The 18,298-nt window shown below is 43.6% G+C and overlaps 2 protein-coding genes across 2 annotated transcripts; both read right to left on the bottom strand.

Moving 5' to 3' along the window:
- Positions 1–2,303: 2,303 nt before the first annotated feature.
- Positions 2,304–3,248, bottom strand: LOC308387720 (olfactory receptor 8G17-like; the record flags this gene model as incomplete). The annotated part of the gene is made up of 1 exon (XM_080867971.1): positions 2,304–3,248. One exon carries the CDS (start codon positions 3,246–3,248, stop codon positions 2,304–2,306), a length of 945 nt encoding a protein of 314 aa, XP_080724097.1.
- A 13,698-nt stretch (positions 3,249–16,946) lies between these two features.
- LOC308387718 (olfactory receptor 8G17-like) lies at positions 16,947–17,891 on the bottom strand (the record flags this gene model as incomplete). Its single annotated transcript, XM_080867969.1, has 1 exon — positions 16,947–17,891. The coding sequence occupies one exon, from the start codon at positions 17,889–17,891 to the stop codon at positions 16,947–16,949; it is 945 nt and encodes a 314-aa protein (XP_080724095.1).
- Positions 17,892–18,298: the final 407 nt, after the last annotated feature.

Raw genomic sequence — 18,298 nt, 5'->3', positions numbered from 1 at the left:
AGGCCCACGTGCCTACTGGTTTTGTTTCGTGTGTGCCAGAGGCCCACGTGCCTACTGGTTTTGTTTCGTGTGTGCCAGAGGCCCACGTGCCTACTGGTTTTTTTTCATGCGTGCCAGAGGCCCACGTGCCTACTGGTTCTTTTTCATGCGTGCCGGAGGCCCGCGTGCCTCCTAGTTTTGTTTCATGTGTGCCAAAGGCCCACGTGCCTCCTAGTTTTGTTTCATGTGTGCCAGAGGCCCACGTGCCTCCTAGTTTTGTTTCATGTGTGCCAGAGGCCCACGTGCCTCCTAGTTTTGTTTTGTGTGTGCCGGGGGCCCCGGTGCCCGCTGGTTCTGCGGCTGTTTTTGCTGGGGGGCCCGAGGAGCCCGTCCAGCCTCCTGCTTCGCTAGCTGGGGGGCCCGAGGAGCCCGTCCGGCCTCATGCCACACCGGCTGCCACGTCGGCTGGGGGGCCCGAGGAGCCCGTCCGGCCTCCTGTGGCTGCTTCTCCACCTGTGGCTGCTTCTCCACCTGTGTTTTGCCAGGTTTTTCAGGTTTGCCACTCCTTTGTGTAGTTTCTCCCAGTTTAGTTCGTCCTTAGTTCTGTTTGCCATCTCCACTTTATGTTCAGTATTGTCAATAAATCACCCTTCACGTCTGAAATAGTGCTGCGTTTGAGTCCTCCTTCCACTCTTCACATGGCTGCTGCCCCGAGCTGTGACAAAAAGGCAGAAATAAAATGAGTTCTGTCTTTTTGTTTAATAAGAAAAGTCTCCAAATCTTCATATATAGCTGTTTCTGCAGATTGTGAAATTTCAGAATCAACAAAATGACAAACATGGAGGAAGCCCAAAAAATTTTTCTCTAGGAATATTAAAATTTGAATCCAGTTGCTGAAAGTTCATCAGTGCGTTGTTTAAATACAAATCGCCCTTAGCCTGTTGTTATGCCACATATCAAACAGACTGCGAGACATTCCTAGAACAAAGTCTTTGTTTCTCAATAAAGGAGTCAAAAAAATCTCTGCCCAACCTTTTGTGCATTTCCCTCCAAAACCTTATTGTATTATAAATAACTGGGTTATTGTTAATCTCTGTTTGTAATTTCTTTTTGTCACAGACAACTAGGCCCCAAAGTGAAGAAGGTGAAGCAGACCAAGAGTAAAAAAAAAAAGACTGAACTTTATACCCTTTGTGTTCTGAACATGCACGAAAGGTCTGACAGATGGCAGGGTCATTGTATTTTAGCATAAAAATCATACTCTTTAAAAACATTTTCCTTTTAGTTAACATGAGAGAATGAGTAACTATTGATGTACTTTATGCAGTAACTTTATGAATTTAAAGAAAACAATCTTAATGGGGTTTTTTTTTACCTCACAAATGAAATGCATTTGGAAATCAACAACTCAAATTTTACTGTACAAGAATCTCACTTAAGATTATCACAATGACATGCCTAATGCCAAATTGCCTTATTATAATGGATTGGTTTTATATAGCACTTTTCAGGGCACCCAAAGCGCTTTACAATTCGACTAATTTCCACTATTCATTCACTCTCGCATTCACACACTTATTATTATTCTTTCAGTTTAGGTTCAGTTTCTTACATATACAATACTGAACCAAAATGGTGATATGTGCTGATTTTGTGAACTGTTCCAAATTCACTGTTCCAGTCTGATTTGCCAACATATGCACAGTAGTAAGAACAAAATTGGCTAGTGTGCATGTGTCATAAATGTGAGGGATTTGGAGTATTGTTTTAATTCAGCTGTATTTTAAACGGCCTGTTTAAGTTCATATAAACATCTCAATCAGATTTAAGTCCAGAGATTGTCTTTTTTGGTTTTAAATGAAAGTTACGGTATAAGTAAGAATACTAAAAATTACTTCCATGCAAAGGTATTCTCTTGGCCATTACTCTGATTCATTACATCGGTATAACCGGGTGTTATTGCTGGTTTCATACCATTATGTTCTTCTTAAATACTAATTATGTATTTAGCTCCAATAAAACTGCACAGTCCTTGTGTCTGTGTTTAACAAAGGCTTACCAGCAGATAGCGAACATTTGCTTTTGTCTTTAACGTCATCTAATGTAAATTAAACTTCATGAATGAGACAAAACCACAGATTGGCTTAAGCTTTTATTTTACACAAACATACACACATTTTGAAATGCTGACTAAAGTTTTATACATTCGTTTCTTACAGTAGTAAAAACATTAACTTCCATCTAATTATGATTAAAATAGCTGTCAGAGATGATCTCCCTTTAGATGTTGAATTTCTATAAAAACAAACAGAAACACATTCTGTTTATGATGCCAAAACCTTCTTGGATACACAAAACTTCAAAAGGGCTTTTTGTAGGTCTTTGGACTGCACACCATAAATAATGGGGTTCAGACTGCCTGGAACCATATAACACAGAAGAGCAGAGATTTTTCTGTACTCTGAGTACTGAGGGAAGCGATGCAGAGTAATAAGTGCCATTCCACTAAGTGTCAAAATCAGATAAACAACCAGATGAGTGCTGCAGGTCTTCAACGCTTTACTGTTCAAAGACTTGTTCTTACTGGTCAGACAAACCACTGCAATGCTTGTATAGGAAAGAACTATTGCCCCTATAGAGCCCACATAAAGAGCCACAGTGAAAGTGATACCATAGATGTTGTTAATGACCACACTTTCACAGGAAAGTTTAAACAGTGAGGCATTGTCACAGTAGGGGTGTGTGATCAAAGTCCTGCATCGACTCAGTCGTGTGGTCAGACCTAGAAGAATCCCGACCAAAACAAAGCCCACTCCCCAGGCACAAACTGTCAGCTTGATCATCATTTTGTTGGTCATTATGGAAACATAGTGAAAAGGATTACAAATGGCCACATATCTGTCATAGGCCATAATCATGAGAACAGTGTGACTTGTGGTTCCAACCAAGTGCGCAATGTAGGCCTGAACAACACATTGATAATAACTAATGAGGCGCTCAGATGGAGGTCTCATAAGGTCTATAAGCAAACGGGGCACCACGTTAGAGTTTACAAGAATATCATTCAATGGCAAGTTGCAAAAAAGGAGATACATGGGCTGGTGAAGATTCTTGTTCATGACAATCAAAATAGTAATGCCCACATTTATAATCATTATAAACAGGTAGGAGAAAAACAAGAAAAGAAAGGCGGGGTAGAGAGAATCCTTTGAAGTGTTTAAGCCCTCTAACTGGAGGATGTAGCTGTTGTAGGTGTAGTTCTCCATCATCCTGAAAGAACGTTATTTTACACTTACAGATCTTATGAGATTGTAAGTCCATATGATCTTATCAGAAACAATAAAAGTTACAGGAGGAACTTTATAGTAGTGAAAACAATGAGGCTGAGTTATAGAAAAGCTGATGTAAAGCTGTTGGTAGACTAATACATCAACGCACAGCTTGTTTGTCACTGTTCTCCGCTGTCTTATAGGCACAGACTCCCAGAGGGTGTCCACATTGCCTCAGATTTTGAATGATGTAATTGCAATGATAATAAGATCAAAGGTGCTTTGTTCATGAAAACTCAAGGCAATTCCTTTGTTATCAGGGCCCTTACCAAATAATCCTCCAAGAGAAAGCACACAACACCCACAAATGACCAAATTAGTAGGAACAAGCATTTTACCATTTCAATTCATTCAGGTATCTTTTATTTTGACAAGGAATTTCTTTCCATCTTTTCCTTATAATACACGCAGATAGTAGGGCTGCAACGATACACAAAATTCACGGTTCGGTTCGATTCTTTGGTGTCACGGTTCGATATTTTTTCGATACAAAAAAAATGTTCATGCCTTTTTAATTTGTCATTTATTAAAATTATAAATATATATTTTAACTCAAAAGTACAGTTTTTAAATTTAATGTTGCTGAAACAACAAAGTAACAAAATAATAAATCTATCTGATGGAGGAATCACTCATCTTTGGAAAAGAGAGTTTATTACAGAGAAATGGCTCTTTCCCAAATAAAAGCTATACTATACGCTTCTTCTGGGCTATATTCTCAGCAGCATATTAAACATATCAGGTCCCCATAAGGAGAATCCTGTGCTAACGGCTGTCTAAATGACTCGGGTAAAGTTTGTAGCATGCGTGCTTGTTGTTTTTGTCTGCTTCCACTTGTCTTTGCACTAGGATGCTGTCGGAGTAAATGTGCAGTCATATTCGTTGTGTTCCCACTAGTGCTGTCAGCGTTAATCTCGTTGAAATGACGTTAACGCCACAACACAGCAAATCTCCGTTAACGAGCTACCACGGATCGCCCCGTGCATGGGGCTGGACGGCCAACACGTTAACGAGCTAACTGCGCTAACACACTAGTTCCCACCCATGTAATTGAGCATTGCGTGGCACATCCGACATACTGTTTTACTTTTGTCCATGACGCGCTTACCTTCAGGGTCATACGTCACATGAAAACCAAAATAGTTCCAAACGCCAGAATGAGGTTGGGGGAGGTTCAGTTTGCCATGTTGCAACGAGAGCTTAACTTCTGTCTCGCTAGCTTGCCCTGCGCTCAGTGAATCTGCGTTCGACTACTCCGCCTAGGCTGCACTGTCGAGCGCAGATCCACTGAGCGCTCAACACAGTGCACACTTTTGTCAAATCACATGCCAAAAATTTGGGGGTTATACTTGACAGCAATTTCACCTTTGAAAAACAAATTAGCTCAGTTGTACAGCGGTCTTTCTTCAAACTGAGGCTTTTATCTAAGGTGAGATCATTTTTATCTTTTAAAAACTTTGAACGAGCGATTCATGCTTTTATTATATCCCAGCTGGACTATTGTAACTCCTTATATGCTGGAGACAGCCAGACCTGCCTGGCAAGGCTGCAGTTGGTCCAGAATTCTGCAGCTCGTCTTCTGACACGTACTAAAAGATGTGAACACATTTCCCCGGTACTTGCCTCCCTTTATTGGCTCCCTGTCCGCTTAAGAATTAATTTTAAAATTTTATTGTTGACTTACAAAGCCCTGAATGGACAGGCTCCCGGGTATTTGTCTGACCTCTTGCAGACTTATACCCCCCTTAGATCTCTTAGATCAAGTGATCTTTTGCTTTTAGCTGTACCAAGGTCGAGGCTGGTTCATAGAGGTGATCGAGCATTTGCAGTCGTAGCGCCTAAGCTGTGGAATAATTTACCCCTACACATCAGACAGGCTCATACTGTCAATCTTTTTAAATCTTATCTTAAAATGCATTTTTATTTACTGGCTTTTAATACAGCATGAGAGTTATTTGTTAATTCATATTTGGTGTTTGCCTTTAATACTCTAAGTTGTTTTTATTATGTATGTTGTATTCTTGTACAGCACTTTGGTCAACGCTCCTGTTGTAATTAAATGTGCTATATAAATAATTAAACTATTAAACTATTAAACACAGACAGCATCATCAGAAGGAAAGTTGATAAAATAAATTAAAAATTTTGTATTGTTCAATACATATGCGTACTGAACCGAAAGCACTGTATCGAATGGTTCAATATCGATACGAGTATTGTTGCACCCCTAGCAGATAGAGTGCAAAAAGCAGTGCTTCAGAAGCAGTTTCAGCAGTGTTGCATTACTCCCTTTTATTTTAGCAATCTGGTACTGACAGAAATGTAATGACTTTAATTCATATTAATAGAATTGGAGAAGTAAATTTGTAATAGTGACAACGGATCGAGTTGGCAAAGATCTCATTTATTAAGCCAGGTTTGTCACGGTGGTGGACGGACTCAGGCACAGACTGAGGTAGCATGGTTCAACAACACTTTATTAATCACTCCAGTGCGCTATGTACACGTGAAGGGGGGGTGGAGAGAAACACCAGGGTCCCGGGGATCAATAGGCCGGGGAAACACACTTCTTCACACTTGCTCCGCTCCTTGTCTAAACACTCCTCACACGAGCAACCCACTCACACTCACGGGGTCAAAACGGGCGGGTCCAAATAAACCTATAAACATAGACGAGGGTAAGTCGGCGGCAAGCACGGGAAACACTGATTCACAATGAAGCCAGGCAATAGTGATGAGGGTTACTCAATATTCGAGCAACGAATAGCTCAGAGCCCCAGCCTTAAGAAGAGCCAGGGATCAACTGCAATTCATTCGAGATCAGCTGCAGGTGCGTGGGCCAAGGGCAGGAGCCCAATCAGAGCTCCACCCAGGCAGACAGGTAGGAGAGAGAGAGGGAGAGAGAGAAAAACAACAAAAACTTGTGGCCACACTGGGCTGGCCGGGGAGGCACAGGGACCATGACAGTACCCTTCCCCCCCCCCCCCCCCCCCCCCCCTCCCCCTCAACGGGAGCCTCCCGGTGACCCACCAGGCTTACCCGGGTGCAGGCAGTGGAAGTCCCGGAGCAGACCTCTATCCACGCTAGCCGACCGGGGCACCCAGGAACGCTCCTCTAGCCCGTAGCCCTCCCAGTCAACCAGGTACTGAAATCCCCGGCGCTGGGAGTCCATGACGCACGAGACGGTGTAAACCAGCTGGCCATCCACGAGCCGGGGGGGCGGCGGGGCCTCGAACGAGGGCACACCGGGGTGGAGACCACTGGCTTGACCTGAGAGACATGGAATACATCATGAACATGCATATTGCGTGGCAGTGCCAATCGGACGGATGCAGGGTTGATTATAGCACTGATTTCAAATGGGCCGATGAAGTTGGGGGAGAGTTTTTTCGATTCGGCACGTAAGGGCACGAATCAAGTGGAGAGCCATACCTTCTGCCCCACCACATATTCAGGGGCGGCTGTCCTCCGGTGGCAATCCGCGAGCGCTTTATTGCGTTCCTTCATCCGGAGTAAAGCCGCCTGAGTGGCCCGCCAGGCCCTGCGACACATGCGGAGGTGATGTCGGACAGATGGAACAGTATGCTCACCTTCAACCATGGGAAACAGAGGTGGTTGGTATCCCAGAGAAGCATTGAAGGGTGACACGCCGGTAGCAGAGGATGTGTGACTGTTGTGAGCATACTCCATCCATGGCGGAAGGATGGAAGCCAGAGGAGAGGCTGACCTTGGCTCCTATGGCAGAGCAGAACTCCTTCCACACCCGTGACGTGAACTGAGGGCCCCGTCCGAGACAATGTCCTCAGGGATGCCATGGAGCCGAAAAACATGTGTGGTGAGGAGTCGAGCAGTCTCCAAGGCTGTAGGGAGCTTAGGAAGCGCAATGAAATGGGCAGCTTTGGAGAAACGGTCAACAATGGTCAATATTGTAGTGTTACCTGCAGATGGTGGCAGACCAGTGACGAAATCCAGAGAGATGTGGGACCAGGGTCGGCTGGGTGTGGAGAGTGGCTGCAGACGTCCAGACGGGTGTTGATTGGAGTGCTTATTTTGAGCACAAGTGGTGCAGGCGGTTACGTACTCCCGTGAGTCTTTAATGAGGGCGGGCCACCAGAAATACCTGCGCAGGAATGCAGTGGTGCGGTTAACTCCTGGATGGCAGGAAAAATGGGCTGTGTGAGCCCACTGGAGCATTTGGGACCGGACAGCCGCCGGAACGAAGAGTTGATCAGGGGGGCCCGTGCCAGGATCAGGGTCGGTTTCTTGTGCCTCCCGGACGAGCTCTTCGATCTCCCACGTAACGGCTCCAATAATACAGGAAGCAGGCAGAACAGATCCAGGGTCAGACTTCTCTCCGACTGGAGCGAATTGCCAGGAAAGAGCGTCTGGTTTAACGTTTCGGGAGCCTGGCCTGTAAGTGATGGTGAAATTAAACCGGGTGAAAAACAAAGCCCACCAGGCCTGCCATGTGTTGAGCCATTTCGCCGAGCGGATGTATTCAGTCCATACAATAAACGGCTGTGCGGCCCCCTCCAGCCAGTGTCTCCACTGCTCCAGAGCCAGCTTCACGGCCAGAAGTTCGCGGTCTCCGATGTCATAATTCTTCTCGGCTAGGGAAAGACGACGGGAGAAAAAGGCACAGGGGTGGAGCTTACCTTCGAACTGTTGAGAGAGCACGGCCCCTACTCCAGTCTCTGATGCATCCACCTCCATGATGAACTGCAGGGAGAGGTCTGGCTGGCGAAGGATTGGGGCGGTGGCGAACTGTTCCTTGAGGCAAGAGAAGACTTCCTGAGCCAGCCGGTCCCATTGGAATGGCACCTTGGGTGACGTTAACCTAGTGAGAGGTAGAGCAACTTTACTAAAATCCCTGATGAAACGTCTGTAGAAGTTAGCAAACCCCCGAAGGCGCTGAAGCTGCCGGCGATCGGGTGGTTTGGGCCAGTCCAACACTGCCTGAACGTTTGCCGGGTCAGGTTTCAAATCCCCTCTGGTGATGATGTAGCCCACAAATGCCACTGAATCCATGTGGAAGTCGCATTTCTCTCCTTTAACAAAGAGCCTATTTTCCAGTAGGCGCTGCAGGATCTGCCTTACATGGACCTCATGTTCCGCTTTAGATTTGGAGAAGACGAGAATCTCTTCTAAGTAGACAAAAGCACATCGGTCAGGCCAAACGGCATCACAAGGTACTCGAAATGGCCCAGGTGAGTATTGAAGGCCGTTTTCCACTCATCCCCTTCACGGATTCTCACCAGATGGTAGGCGTTGCGCAAGTCCAACTTACTGAAGATCGTGGCGCCCTGGTTACAATCAGGTTACAATCTCTGCACACTGTCAGTTTAAAAAACATTAATATGTCACTTCAAACTGTTCAAATAACCCTGAAAATTGTCTTTAATATAATGGCAAAACCTTCTTTAACTTAACATTTGATATATCTCTTTGGATTGCATACCATAAATGATGGGATTGAGGCTTCCAGGGATGATGTGATACAGGACAGCAACAATTTTTCTGCTCCCTGAGTACTCAGGAAAGCGATGCAGAGTGATTATGGACATACCACTGAACAAAAAAATCAGATATACAACCAGGTGAGTGCAGCAGGTCTTCAAGGCTTTATTGTTCAAGGACTTGTTCTTAGTGGTTAGACACACCACAGTAATCTTAGTATAGGTAAGAACCATGCTACCAATAGAACCTGTGAACAAAAGCACAGTGAAAGTGAGGCCATAGACATTGTTAATGAACACATCCTCACAGGACAGGTTAAACAGTGCAGCATTGTCACAATAGGGGCTTTTGATCAGAGTTCTGCATCGGCCCAGTCTCAAGGTCAGACCGAGCAGAATCCCAACCAAAACAAAGGCCACCCCCCAGGCAGAAACTGTCAGCTTCATCAACATCTTATTTGTCATTACTGCAGCATAACGCAGAGGATTACAGATCGCTACATATCTGTCAAAGGCCATTATCATAAGCACTGTGTGAGCTGTGGTACTAAACATATGTGTGGTGAAAGCTTGGACCACACATTCATAATAACTGATGAGGCGCTCAGACGGAGGCCTCAACATGTCTACAAGCAAACGAGGGATCGTGATAGAGTTTCCAAATAAATCATTAATGGACAGATTACAAAAAAGGATATACATGGGCTGGTGAAGACTCTTGTCAACAAAAACCAAAACAGCAATGCCCACATTTGCAACAATTAGAAACAAGTAGGAGAAAAAAGAAAAAGAAACACAGCATATGTGGCTTCCTGTGGGACATTTAAACCCTCCAGCTGTATTGTGAAGATGTTGTTTTTATTTTGCATGGACCTGAAAGAACAAGACAATTTCAAAGGCATTTCAAAAGCAATCCAGTCACCATCTAAAAATCACATTTTGGGTTGTCTAGACCAAAATACTAATTTTAGCTCCACAAGGGACTGATATCCACTTACGAGAACATTACACTGCCTCTGTTTTATCAAAATTTAAAACGAATTTCTTCATATGTGGCTCTCATTTTTCTTAGAAACTAAAATCGGGTAAAAAAACAAAACAGTAATTCTTTGTTTTTACATTCATTGGGTTCCAATCAGCCCAAATATCAAAGAGAAATTAAAAATGCATGCCGTGGAAGAGTTCAGGTCTTAGGAAGTTAACCCAGTTAAGAATAAGAAAACATTTCTGAGCTAACAACAATATTTTATCACATAATTTACGCTGTGAGTAAGTTAATGTTAATTCTTTTGAAGGTAAACCAAGAATAAAATATCCAGGGTCCTTTTGGATCCAATTCTTAAAGATATTACTCAGATCTTGAGATATAGAACTCCAAAATCTTTTAATTAGTTTGCATTGCCAAAAGTAATGGGAAAAGGTACAAGTTTCTTTTTGACATTTAATGGCGCCGGTGAGGTCGGCTGCCGTCACGACTGCTCCGACCACTTTTTCTTTGTCTTTGCTTTTTAAGTTAGTTTTCAGCGTTTCTAAATCGGCAAAATCATCACCATTGGGTACATTAGGTATGACAGTGACACTCTTGTTTCTATTGGTATTCAATGTACTCACAATTCGAAGTTTTTAACTCCGGATCCGAGCTGGCCGAGTGAGATCTCGAGGGAGAACAAAGGGAAGCGGCGGCGGCCTAGAGGGAAGCGAGCCGGCGTCAGGAACAGGCTGAGAGCTCGTGCACACCGCACACCTCTGCCTAGCATCCTGCTCGCCAACGTCCAGTCACTGGAGAACAAGCTTGACGACCTCAGGGCCAGGATAAAGTTCCAGAGAGACATTCGGGACTGCAATCTCCTCTGCTTCACCGAGACATGGCTGAACCCAGCGGTGCCGGACCACGCCATCCAGCCGGCCGAGTTCTTCTCGGTTCACCGCATGGACAGGACACGGGACTCGGGGAAGTCAAGGGGAGGCGGCGTGTGTTTAATGGTGAACAACAACTGGTGCAACAGTGCGAACGTTGTTCCTCTCACACGCTCCTGCACACCAAATCTGGAACTACTGTCCATCATGTGTCGTCCTTTTTATCTACCTCGGGAATTTACATCGGTCATTGTAAGTGCCGTTTATATTCCACCACAAGCGGACACGGTCACCGCCTTATGCGAGCTGCATGAGGCACTCACACAGCACCAGACACAACACCGGGACGCTGCGCTTATTGTGACGGGGGACTTTAATAGCGCCAACCTCAAACGCGCAGCGCCGAACTTTTATCAACACATCACCTGCCCCACCAGGGGTGAAAGGACACTGGACCACTGCTACACTACGGTCAAGGACGGCTACAAGGCACAATCCCGCCCCCCGTTTGGCAAATCTGATCACGCCGCCATCTTCCTCATGCCAAAATACAAACAAAGGCTGAAACAGGAAGTTCCGGTTCAGAGGAAGGTCGCGCGCTGGACGGATCAATCGGTGGCCGCGTTACAGGACGCACTCGATGACGCAGACTGGGGCATGTTCAGAAACAGCTCCGACGATGACGTCAACGTGTTTACGGAAGCGGTTGTGGGATTCATCGGGAAACTAGCGGATGATACCGTGGAGACAAAGACTATCACAACGTTTCCCAACCAGAAGCCGTGGGTGGATAAAACCATCCGCGACGCTCTGAGATCCCGCACCGCTGCCTACAACACGGGACTCATGACGGGGGACATGGACCCGTACAAAGCCGCGTCATATAACGTGCGGAGGGCGGTGAAAGAGGCGAAGCAGCGCTACGGGAGGAAACTAGAGTCACAACTCCAACAGAGTGACTCTAGGAGCCTGTGGCGGGGACTAAGGACAATAACGGACTATAAAGCACCAACAACCGGTATGACGAACGCGGCCGTGACTCTGGCAGACGAGCTGAACACTTTCTATGCTCGCTTCGAGGCTGCAGCTAAAGTCTCCAACAATGCTAGTGTTAGCGGCGCTAACGGCTGCAGACAGGAAGATACTGCCAGCACCGGAAACGTGCTCGTCATCTCCGAGCATGAAGTAAGGAGAGCCTTCAAGAGAGTGAACACCAGGAAAGCAGCAGGACCAGACGGCATCCCAGGTCGTATCCTCAGAGACTGCGCATACCAGCTAGCTCCTGTGTTCACTGAGATATTCAACATCTCTTTATCTCAGTCGGTGATCCCCACATGCTTCAAAGAGTCCATCATTGTTCCTGTCCCGAAGAAACCCCACCCTGCTTCTCTCAATGACTATCGCCCTGTAGCCCTCACCTCAGTAGTGATGAAGTGCTTTGAACGCCTGGTCAGAGACTTCATCATTTCTTCACTACCAGACACACTGGACCCACTACAGTTCGCTTACCATCCAAATCGTTCCACAGACGATGCCATCTCTCATCTCCTCCACACATCACTCACTCACTTGGACACTAGAAGGGGGAATTATGTTAAAATGCTCTTCATAGACTACAGCTCTGCATTTAACACCATAATTCCCTCCACACTCACCACCAAGCTGGAGCATCTGGGACTCAGCTCATCTATGTGTCAGTGGATCTCCAACTTCCTAACTGGCAGACCACAGGCAGTAAGGATGGGCGGACATGTCTCAGCCTCCACCACTCTCAGCACTGGAGCCCCCCAGGGGTGTGTTCTGAGCCCCCTGCTGTACTCTTTGTACACATATGACTGTGTGGCCACTACCAGCTCCACCACCATCATCAAGTTTGCTGACGACACCGTCGTGGTGGGCCTGATCTCTGATAACAACGAGACGGCCTACCTGAAGGAGATTAGGAATCTGGAGAACTGGTGCCAGAGGAACAACCTCCTTCTAAACGTCAGTAAGACAAAGGAGCTGATAGTGGACTTCAGCACTAAGCAGGAGAGGAACTACCAGACCCCCGTCATCAACGAGTGCCCAGTGGAGAGAGTGGACAGCTTCAAATACCTCGGAGTTCACATCACGCAGGACCTGTCATGGTCCTGTCACATCAACACCGTGGTGAAAAAGGCCTGACAGCGTCTCTACCACCTCAGACGCTTGAGAGACTTCCAACTGCCCTCCAAGGTGCTCAGGAACTTTTACTCGTGCACCATAGAGAGCATCCTGGCGGGAAACATCTTAACCTGGTTCGGGAACAGCACCATGCAGGACAGACGAGCTCTACAGAGGGTTGTGCGGTCAGCTGAGCGCACCATCCGCTCCGAGCTCCCTGACCTGCACTCAATCTACAGCAGGCGGTGCTGGACCAAGGCCAGGAAGATCGTGAAGGACCTCAGCCATCCCAACAACAGACTGTTCTCTCTGTTGAGGTCAGGAAAGCGATTCCGCTCCCTGAAGACCAACACAGAGAGACTGAGGAGGAGCTTCTTCCCGCAGGCGATACGGTCTCTCAATCACACCACCACACAGTACTGACCCACACATATGGTTCTTACACACACACTGGACTTTCTGGACTTTGGTTTTGCACAACACTGGTCACTATATTCTTCATTTCCGGTTAATACTTGTACAGCTGCTGTTATTGTGTATATATTTATTTAGATTTAGATTTCTTCATACATTCTTATATAGTTCTATATTGTGTATTGTGTATTTTGTTGTACAGTTATTTTATTTTCAACTTTAATTTATATATTTATCTTTATCTTATTCTTCCCAGTTAAATTTACCCTTCATTCTAATTTGTGTTGTACAGTTATTTCATTTTTAACCTTAATTTATATTTTATTCCTTCCTAGTTAAATTTACCCTTTTTAATTTTTCATATTTATTTCCTATCTTATTCATAGCCTTTTCCTTTTTTGTTCTCTTTAGGTCACGAGCAGTTGTCCAAGCATTTCACTACATATCGTACTGTGTATGACTGTGTACGTGACAAATAAAAATTTGAATTTGATTTGATACAGACACATCAGGTGTAATCTTATGCAGGCATTAGGAGTTAGGCGGTGTCAAATTTTTTTATTGGGTATCTTGCAAACAGTTGCAAGTAAAAGTAGATCTAGCTATGTTTCCACTCCTCCTCCACATATTGATTATTAAGATCTCTCTCCCATTTATGAATAGCACTCAATGTGCTGCTACTATGAGTATAAAGTAAAGAATAAAAGGCAGAAATAAAATGAGTTCTGTCTTTTTGTTTAATAAGAAAAGTCTCCAAATCTTCATATATAGCTGTTTCTGCAGATTGTGAAATTTCAGAATTAACAAAATGACAAACATGGAGAAAGCCCAAAAAAATTTTTTCTCTAGGAATATTAAAATTTGAATCCAGTTGCTGAAAGTTCATCAGTGTGTTGTTTAAATACAAATCACCCTTAGCCTGTTGTTATGCCACATATCAAACAGACTGCGAGACATTCCTAGAACAAAGTCTTTGTTTCTCAATAAAGGAGTCAAAAAAATCTTCTCTGCCCAACCTTTTGTGCATTTCCCTCCAAAACCTTATTGTATTATAAATAACTGGGTTATTGTTAATCTCTGTTTGTAATTTCTTTTTGTCTCAGACAACTAGGCCCCAAAGTGAAGAAGGTGAAGCAGACCAAGAGTAAAAAAAAAAAGACTGAACTTTATACCCTTTGTGTTCTGAACATGCACGAAAGGTCTGACAGATGGCAGGGTCATTGTATTTTAGCATAAAAATCATACTCTTTAAAAACATTTTCCTTTTAGTTAACATGAGAGAATGAGTAACTATTGATGTACTTTATGCAGTAACTTTATGAATTTAAAGAAAACAATCTTAATGGGGTTTTTTTACCTCACAAATGAAATGCATTTGGAAATCAACAACTCAAATTTTACTGTACAAGAATCTCACTTAAGATTATCACAATGACATGCCTAATGCCAAATTGCCTTATTATAATGGATTGGTTTTATATAACACTTTTCAGGGCACCCAAAGCGCTTTACAATTCGACTAATTTCCACTATTCATTCACTCTCGCATTCACACACTTATTATTATTCTTTCAGTTTAGGTTCAGTTTCTTACATATACAATACTGAACCAAAATGGTGATATGTGCTGATTTTGTGAACTGTTCCTAATTCACTGTTCCAGTCTGATTTGCCAACATATGCACAGTAGTAAGAACAAAATTGGCTAGTGTGCATGTGTCATAAATGTGAGGGATTTGGAGTATTGTTTTAATTCAGCTGTATTTTAAGCGGCCTGTTTAAGTTCATATAAACATCTCAATCAGATATAAGTCCAGAGTAGGGATGGGTATCGTTTAGGTTTTATCCGATACCGGTGCCAAATCGGTACTTTTGAAACGGTGCCGGTGCTTAAACGGTGCTCAAACCGGTGCTTAAAGAATGGAGAATACAAAATTGGTCCAAAAACCTCTCATGTTCAGCTGGTTCACCAGGCCATCAGACTGCTGAACACGTCATAGACACCTCAGCTTCACTACTGGAACTTTAACATTATGCACTCCATACTGTACAGTAATGCCACTGTTTTGCACATGTCTCAACTCTGTATATTTTATATATTTTATTTATTGTTTACTCTATTTAATTTGTAAAATATGTGTACACACACACACACACACACACACGTAGGAAAATATTTACTATACACATCCAGAAATGCATATACTATTATATATTGTACATATATTTATTAGTTTCAGATGTAGCCATTCTTGTATTTTGCTTGTTTACATTATTGTATTTTGCACAACTCTGTTGCTTGTGAAGCTCGCACACAAGAATTTCACTCACATGTGCTGTACCAATGTACCTGCACATGTGATGTGACAATAAAAGTGATTTGATTTGATTTGGTTTTTGTAAAAAGATAACAATGTTAGCCTTTTCTGCAGCTATAGGGCATATATGGTATCACTCTTGGCTGGAAGCAGTGCTTAATCAATGGAAAAAACACAAACTTTGTCCAAAAACCGCTCATGTTCAGCTGTTTCCCTCTTTTTCTTTGGTCATTTTAGCCTTTTTGGCCAGGGTGAAGGGAGTAGCTGCCATCAAACAAGAAGACAGCCGCATGTAGATATGATGATGTTTGCTAGTTCACCTTACATGCATTAATTTAATAACGTGGTTAGCCTACTCAACGTAAATTACTCACGCAGAGAAGAACGGCTGCTGCTGCTGCTGCCATCATCATCCGTCATCATTTCTGCTACACTGGCAGGGCTAGGGGCCAGGACTCTCCTCTTCGTGTTTTTAGGTATGTTGCTAACTCCGGGTCCGATAACAGGCACCACACCGCAGTAGATGCGCTCGGTGTGAGATCTCGCAGCAAGCTATCAAATACAGCGCATTTCTTGGTTTTTGGAGAGAAAAAAACGCTATGCGTCGCTAGGTGTTTCATCGGATTTGAGGAGTTACCTCCTTTGACAGTATCAGCTTAAAGCACTTGTTGCAGGCTGCTGAGTTTGCATCTTTTGCTGTGAAGTACAGCCAGACTTTTGACCGCTTCGCCTTGGGCATTTTTAATCTGTAGCTCTGCATAAAAGAACGTACGTACCTGGCCCCGCCTACTATCCTCGGAAACGTAAAATGATTGTCTAGAAGTGTATCACAGCTCAGGGAAAAAAAGCACCGAAATAAAGCACCGAAATGTGCGCTGCTTTTCGGTCTGGTTACTACCGTTTATGTCAGAACCGGTGCCATCATGGCACCGGACACCGGTACCCATCCCTAGTCCAGAGATTGTCTTTTTTGGTTTTAAATGAAAGCTATGGTATAAGTAAGAATACTAAAAATTACTCCCATGCAAAGGTATTCTCTTGGCCATTACTCTGATTCATTACATCGGTATAACCGGGTGTTATTGCTGGTTTCATACCATTATGTTCTTTCTTAAATACTAATTATGTATTTAGCTCCAATAAAACTGCACAGTCCTTGTGTCTGTGTTTAACAAAGGCTTACCAGCAGATAGCGAACATTTGCTTTTGTCTTTAACGTCATCTAATGTAAATTAAACTTCATGAATGAGACAAAACCACAGATTGGCTTAAGCTTTTATTTTACACAAACATACACACATTTTGAAATGCTGACTAAAGTTTTATACATTAGTTTCTTACAGCAGTAAAAACATTAACTTCCATCTAATTATGATTAAAATAGCTGTCAGAGATGATCTCCCTTTAGATGTTGAATTTCTATAAAAACAAACAGAAACACATTCTGTTTATGATGCCAAAACCTTCTTGGATACACAAAACTTCAAAAGGGCTTTTTGTAGGTCTTTGGACTGCACACCATAAATAATGGGGTTCAGACTGCCTGGAACCATATAACACAGAAGAGCAGAGATTTTTCTGTACTCTGAGTACTGAGGGAAGCGATGCAGAGTAATAAGTGCCATTCCACTAAGTGTCAAAATCAGATAAACAACCAGATGAGTGCTGCAGGTCTTCAACGCTTTACTGTTCAAAGACTTGTTCTTACTGGTCAGACAAACCACTGCAATGCTTGTATAGGAAAGAACTATTGCCCCTATAGAGCCCACATAAAGAGCCACAGTGAAAGTGATACCATAGATGTTGTTAATGACCACACTTTCACAGGAAAGTTTAAACAATGAGGCATTGTCACAGTAGGGGTTTGTGATCAAAGTCCTGCATCGACTCAGTCGTGTGGTCAGACCTAGAAGAATCCCGACCAAAACAAAGCCCACTCCCCAGGCACAAACTGTCAGCTTGATCATCATTTTGTTGGTCATTATGGAAACATAGTGAAAAGGATTACAAATGGCCACATATCTGTCATAGGCCATAATCATGAGAACAGTGTGACTTGTGGTTCCAACCAAGTGCGCAATGTAGGCCTGAACAACACATTGATAATAACTAATGAGGCGCTCAGATGGAGGTCTCATAAGGTCTATAAGCAAACGGGGCACCACGATAGAGTTTACAAGAATATCAGTCAATGGCAAGTTGCAAAAAAGGAGATACATGGGCTGGTGAAGATTCTTGTTCATGACAATCAAAATAGTAATGCCCACATTTATAATCATTATAAACAGGTAGGAGAAAAACAAGAAAAGAAAGGCGGGGTAGAGAGAATCCTTTGAAGTGTTTAAGCCCTCTAACTGGAGGATGTAGCTGTTGTAGGTGTAGTTCTCCATCATCCTGAAAGAACGTTATTTTACACTTACAGATCTTATGAGATAGTAAGTCCATATGATCTTATCAGAAACAATAAAAGTTACAGGAGGAACTTTATAGTAGTGAAAACAATGAGGCTGAGTTATAGAAAAGCTGATGTAAAGCTGTTGGTAGACTAATACATCAACGCACAGCTTGTTTGTCACTGTTCTCCGCTGTCTTATAGGCACAGACTCCCAGAGGGTGTCCACATTGCCTCAGATTTTGAATGATGTAATTGCAATGATAATAAGATCAAAGGTGCTTTGTTCATGAAAACTCAAGGCAAATCCTTTGTTATCAGGGCCCTTACCAAATAATCCTCCAAGAGAAGGCACACAACACCCACAAATGACCAAAATAGCTATGATAAGAAAACCCTAATGGACAT

This window comes from Rhamphochromis sp. 'chilingali' (genome assembly GCF_963969265.1).
Source record: "Rhamphochromis sp. 'chilingali' genome assembly, chromosome: 19".
Classification (NCBI taxonomy): domain Eukaryota; kingdom Metazoa; phylum Chordata; class Actinopteri; order Cichliformes; family Cichlidae; genus Rhamphochromis; species Rhamphochromis sp. 'chilingali'.
Note: the sequence above shows the minus strand (reverse complement) of the source record. Positions and strands in the feature narration are given on the sequence as shown.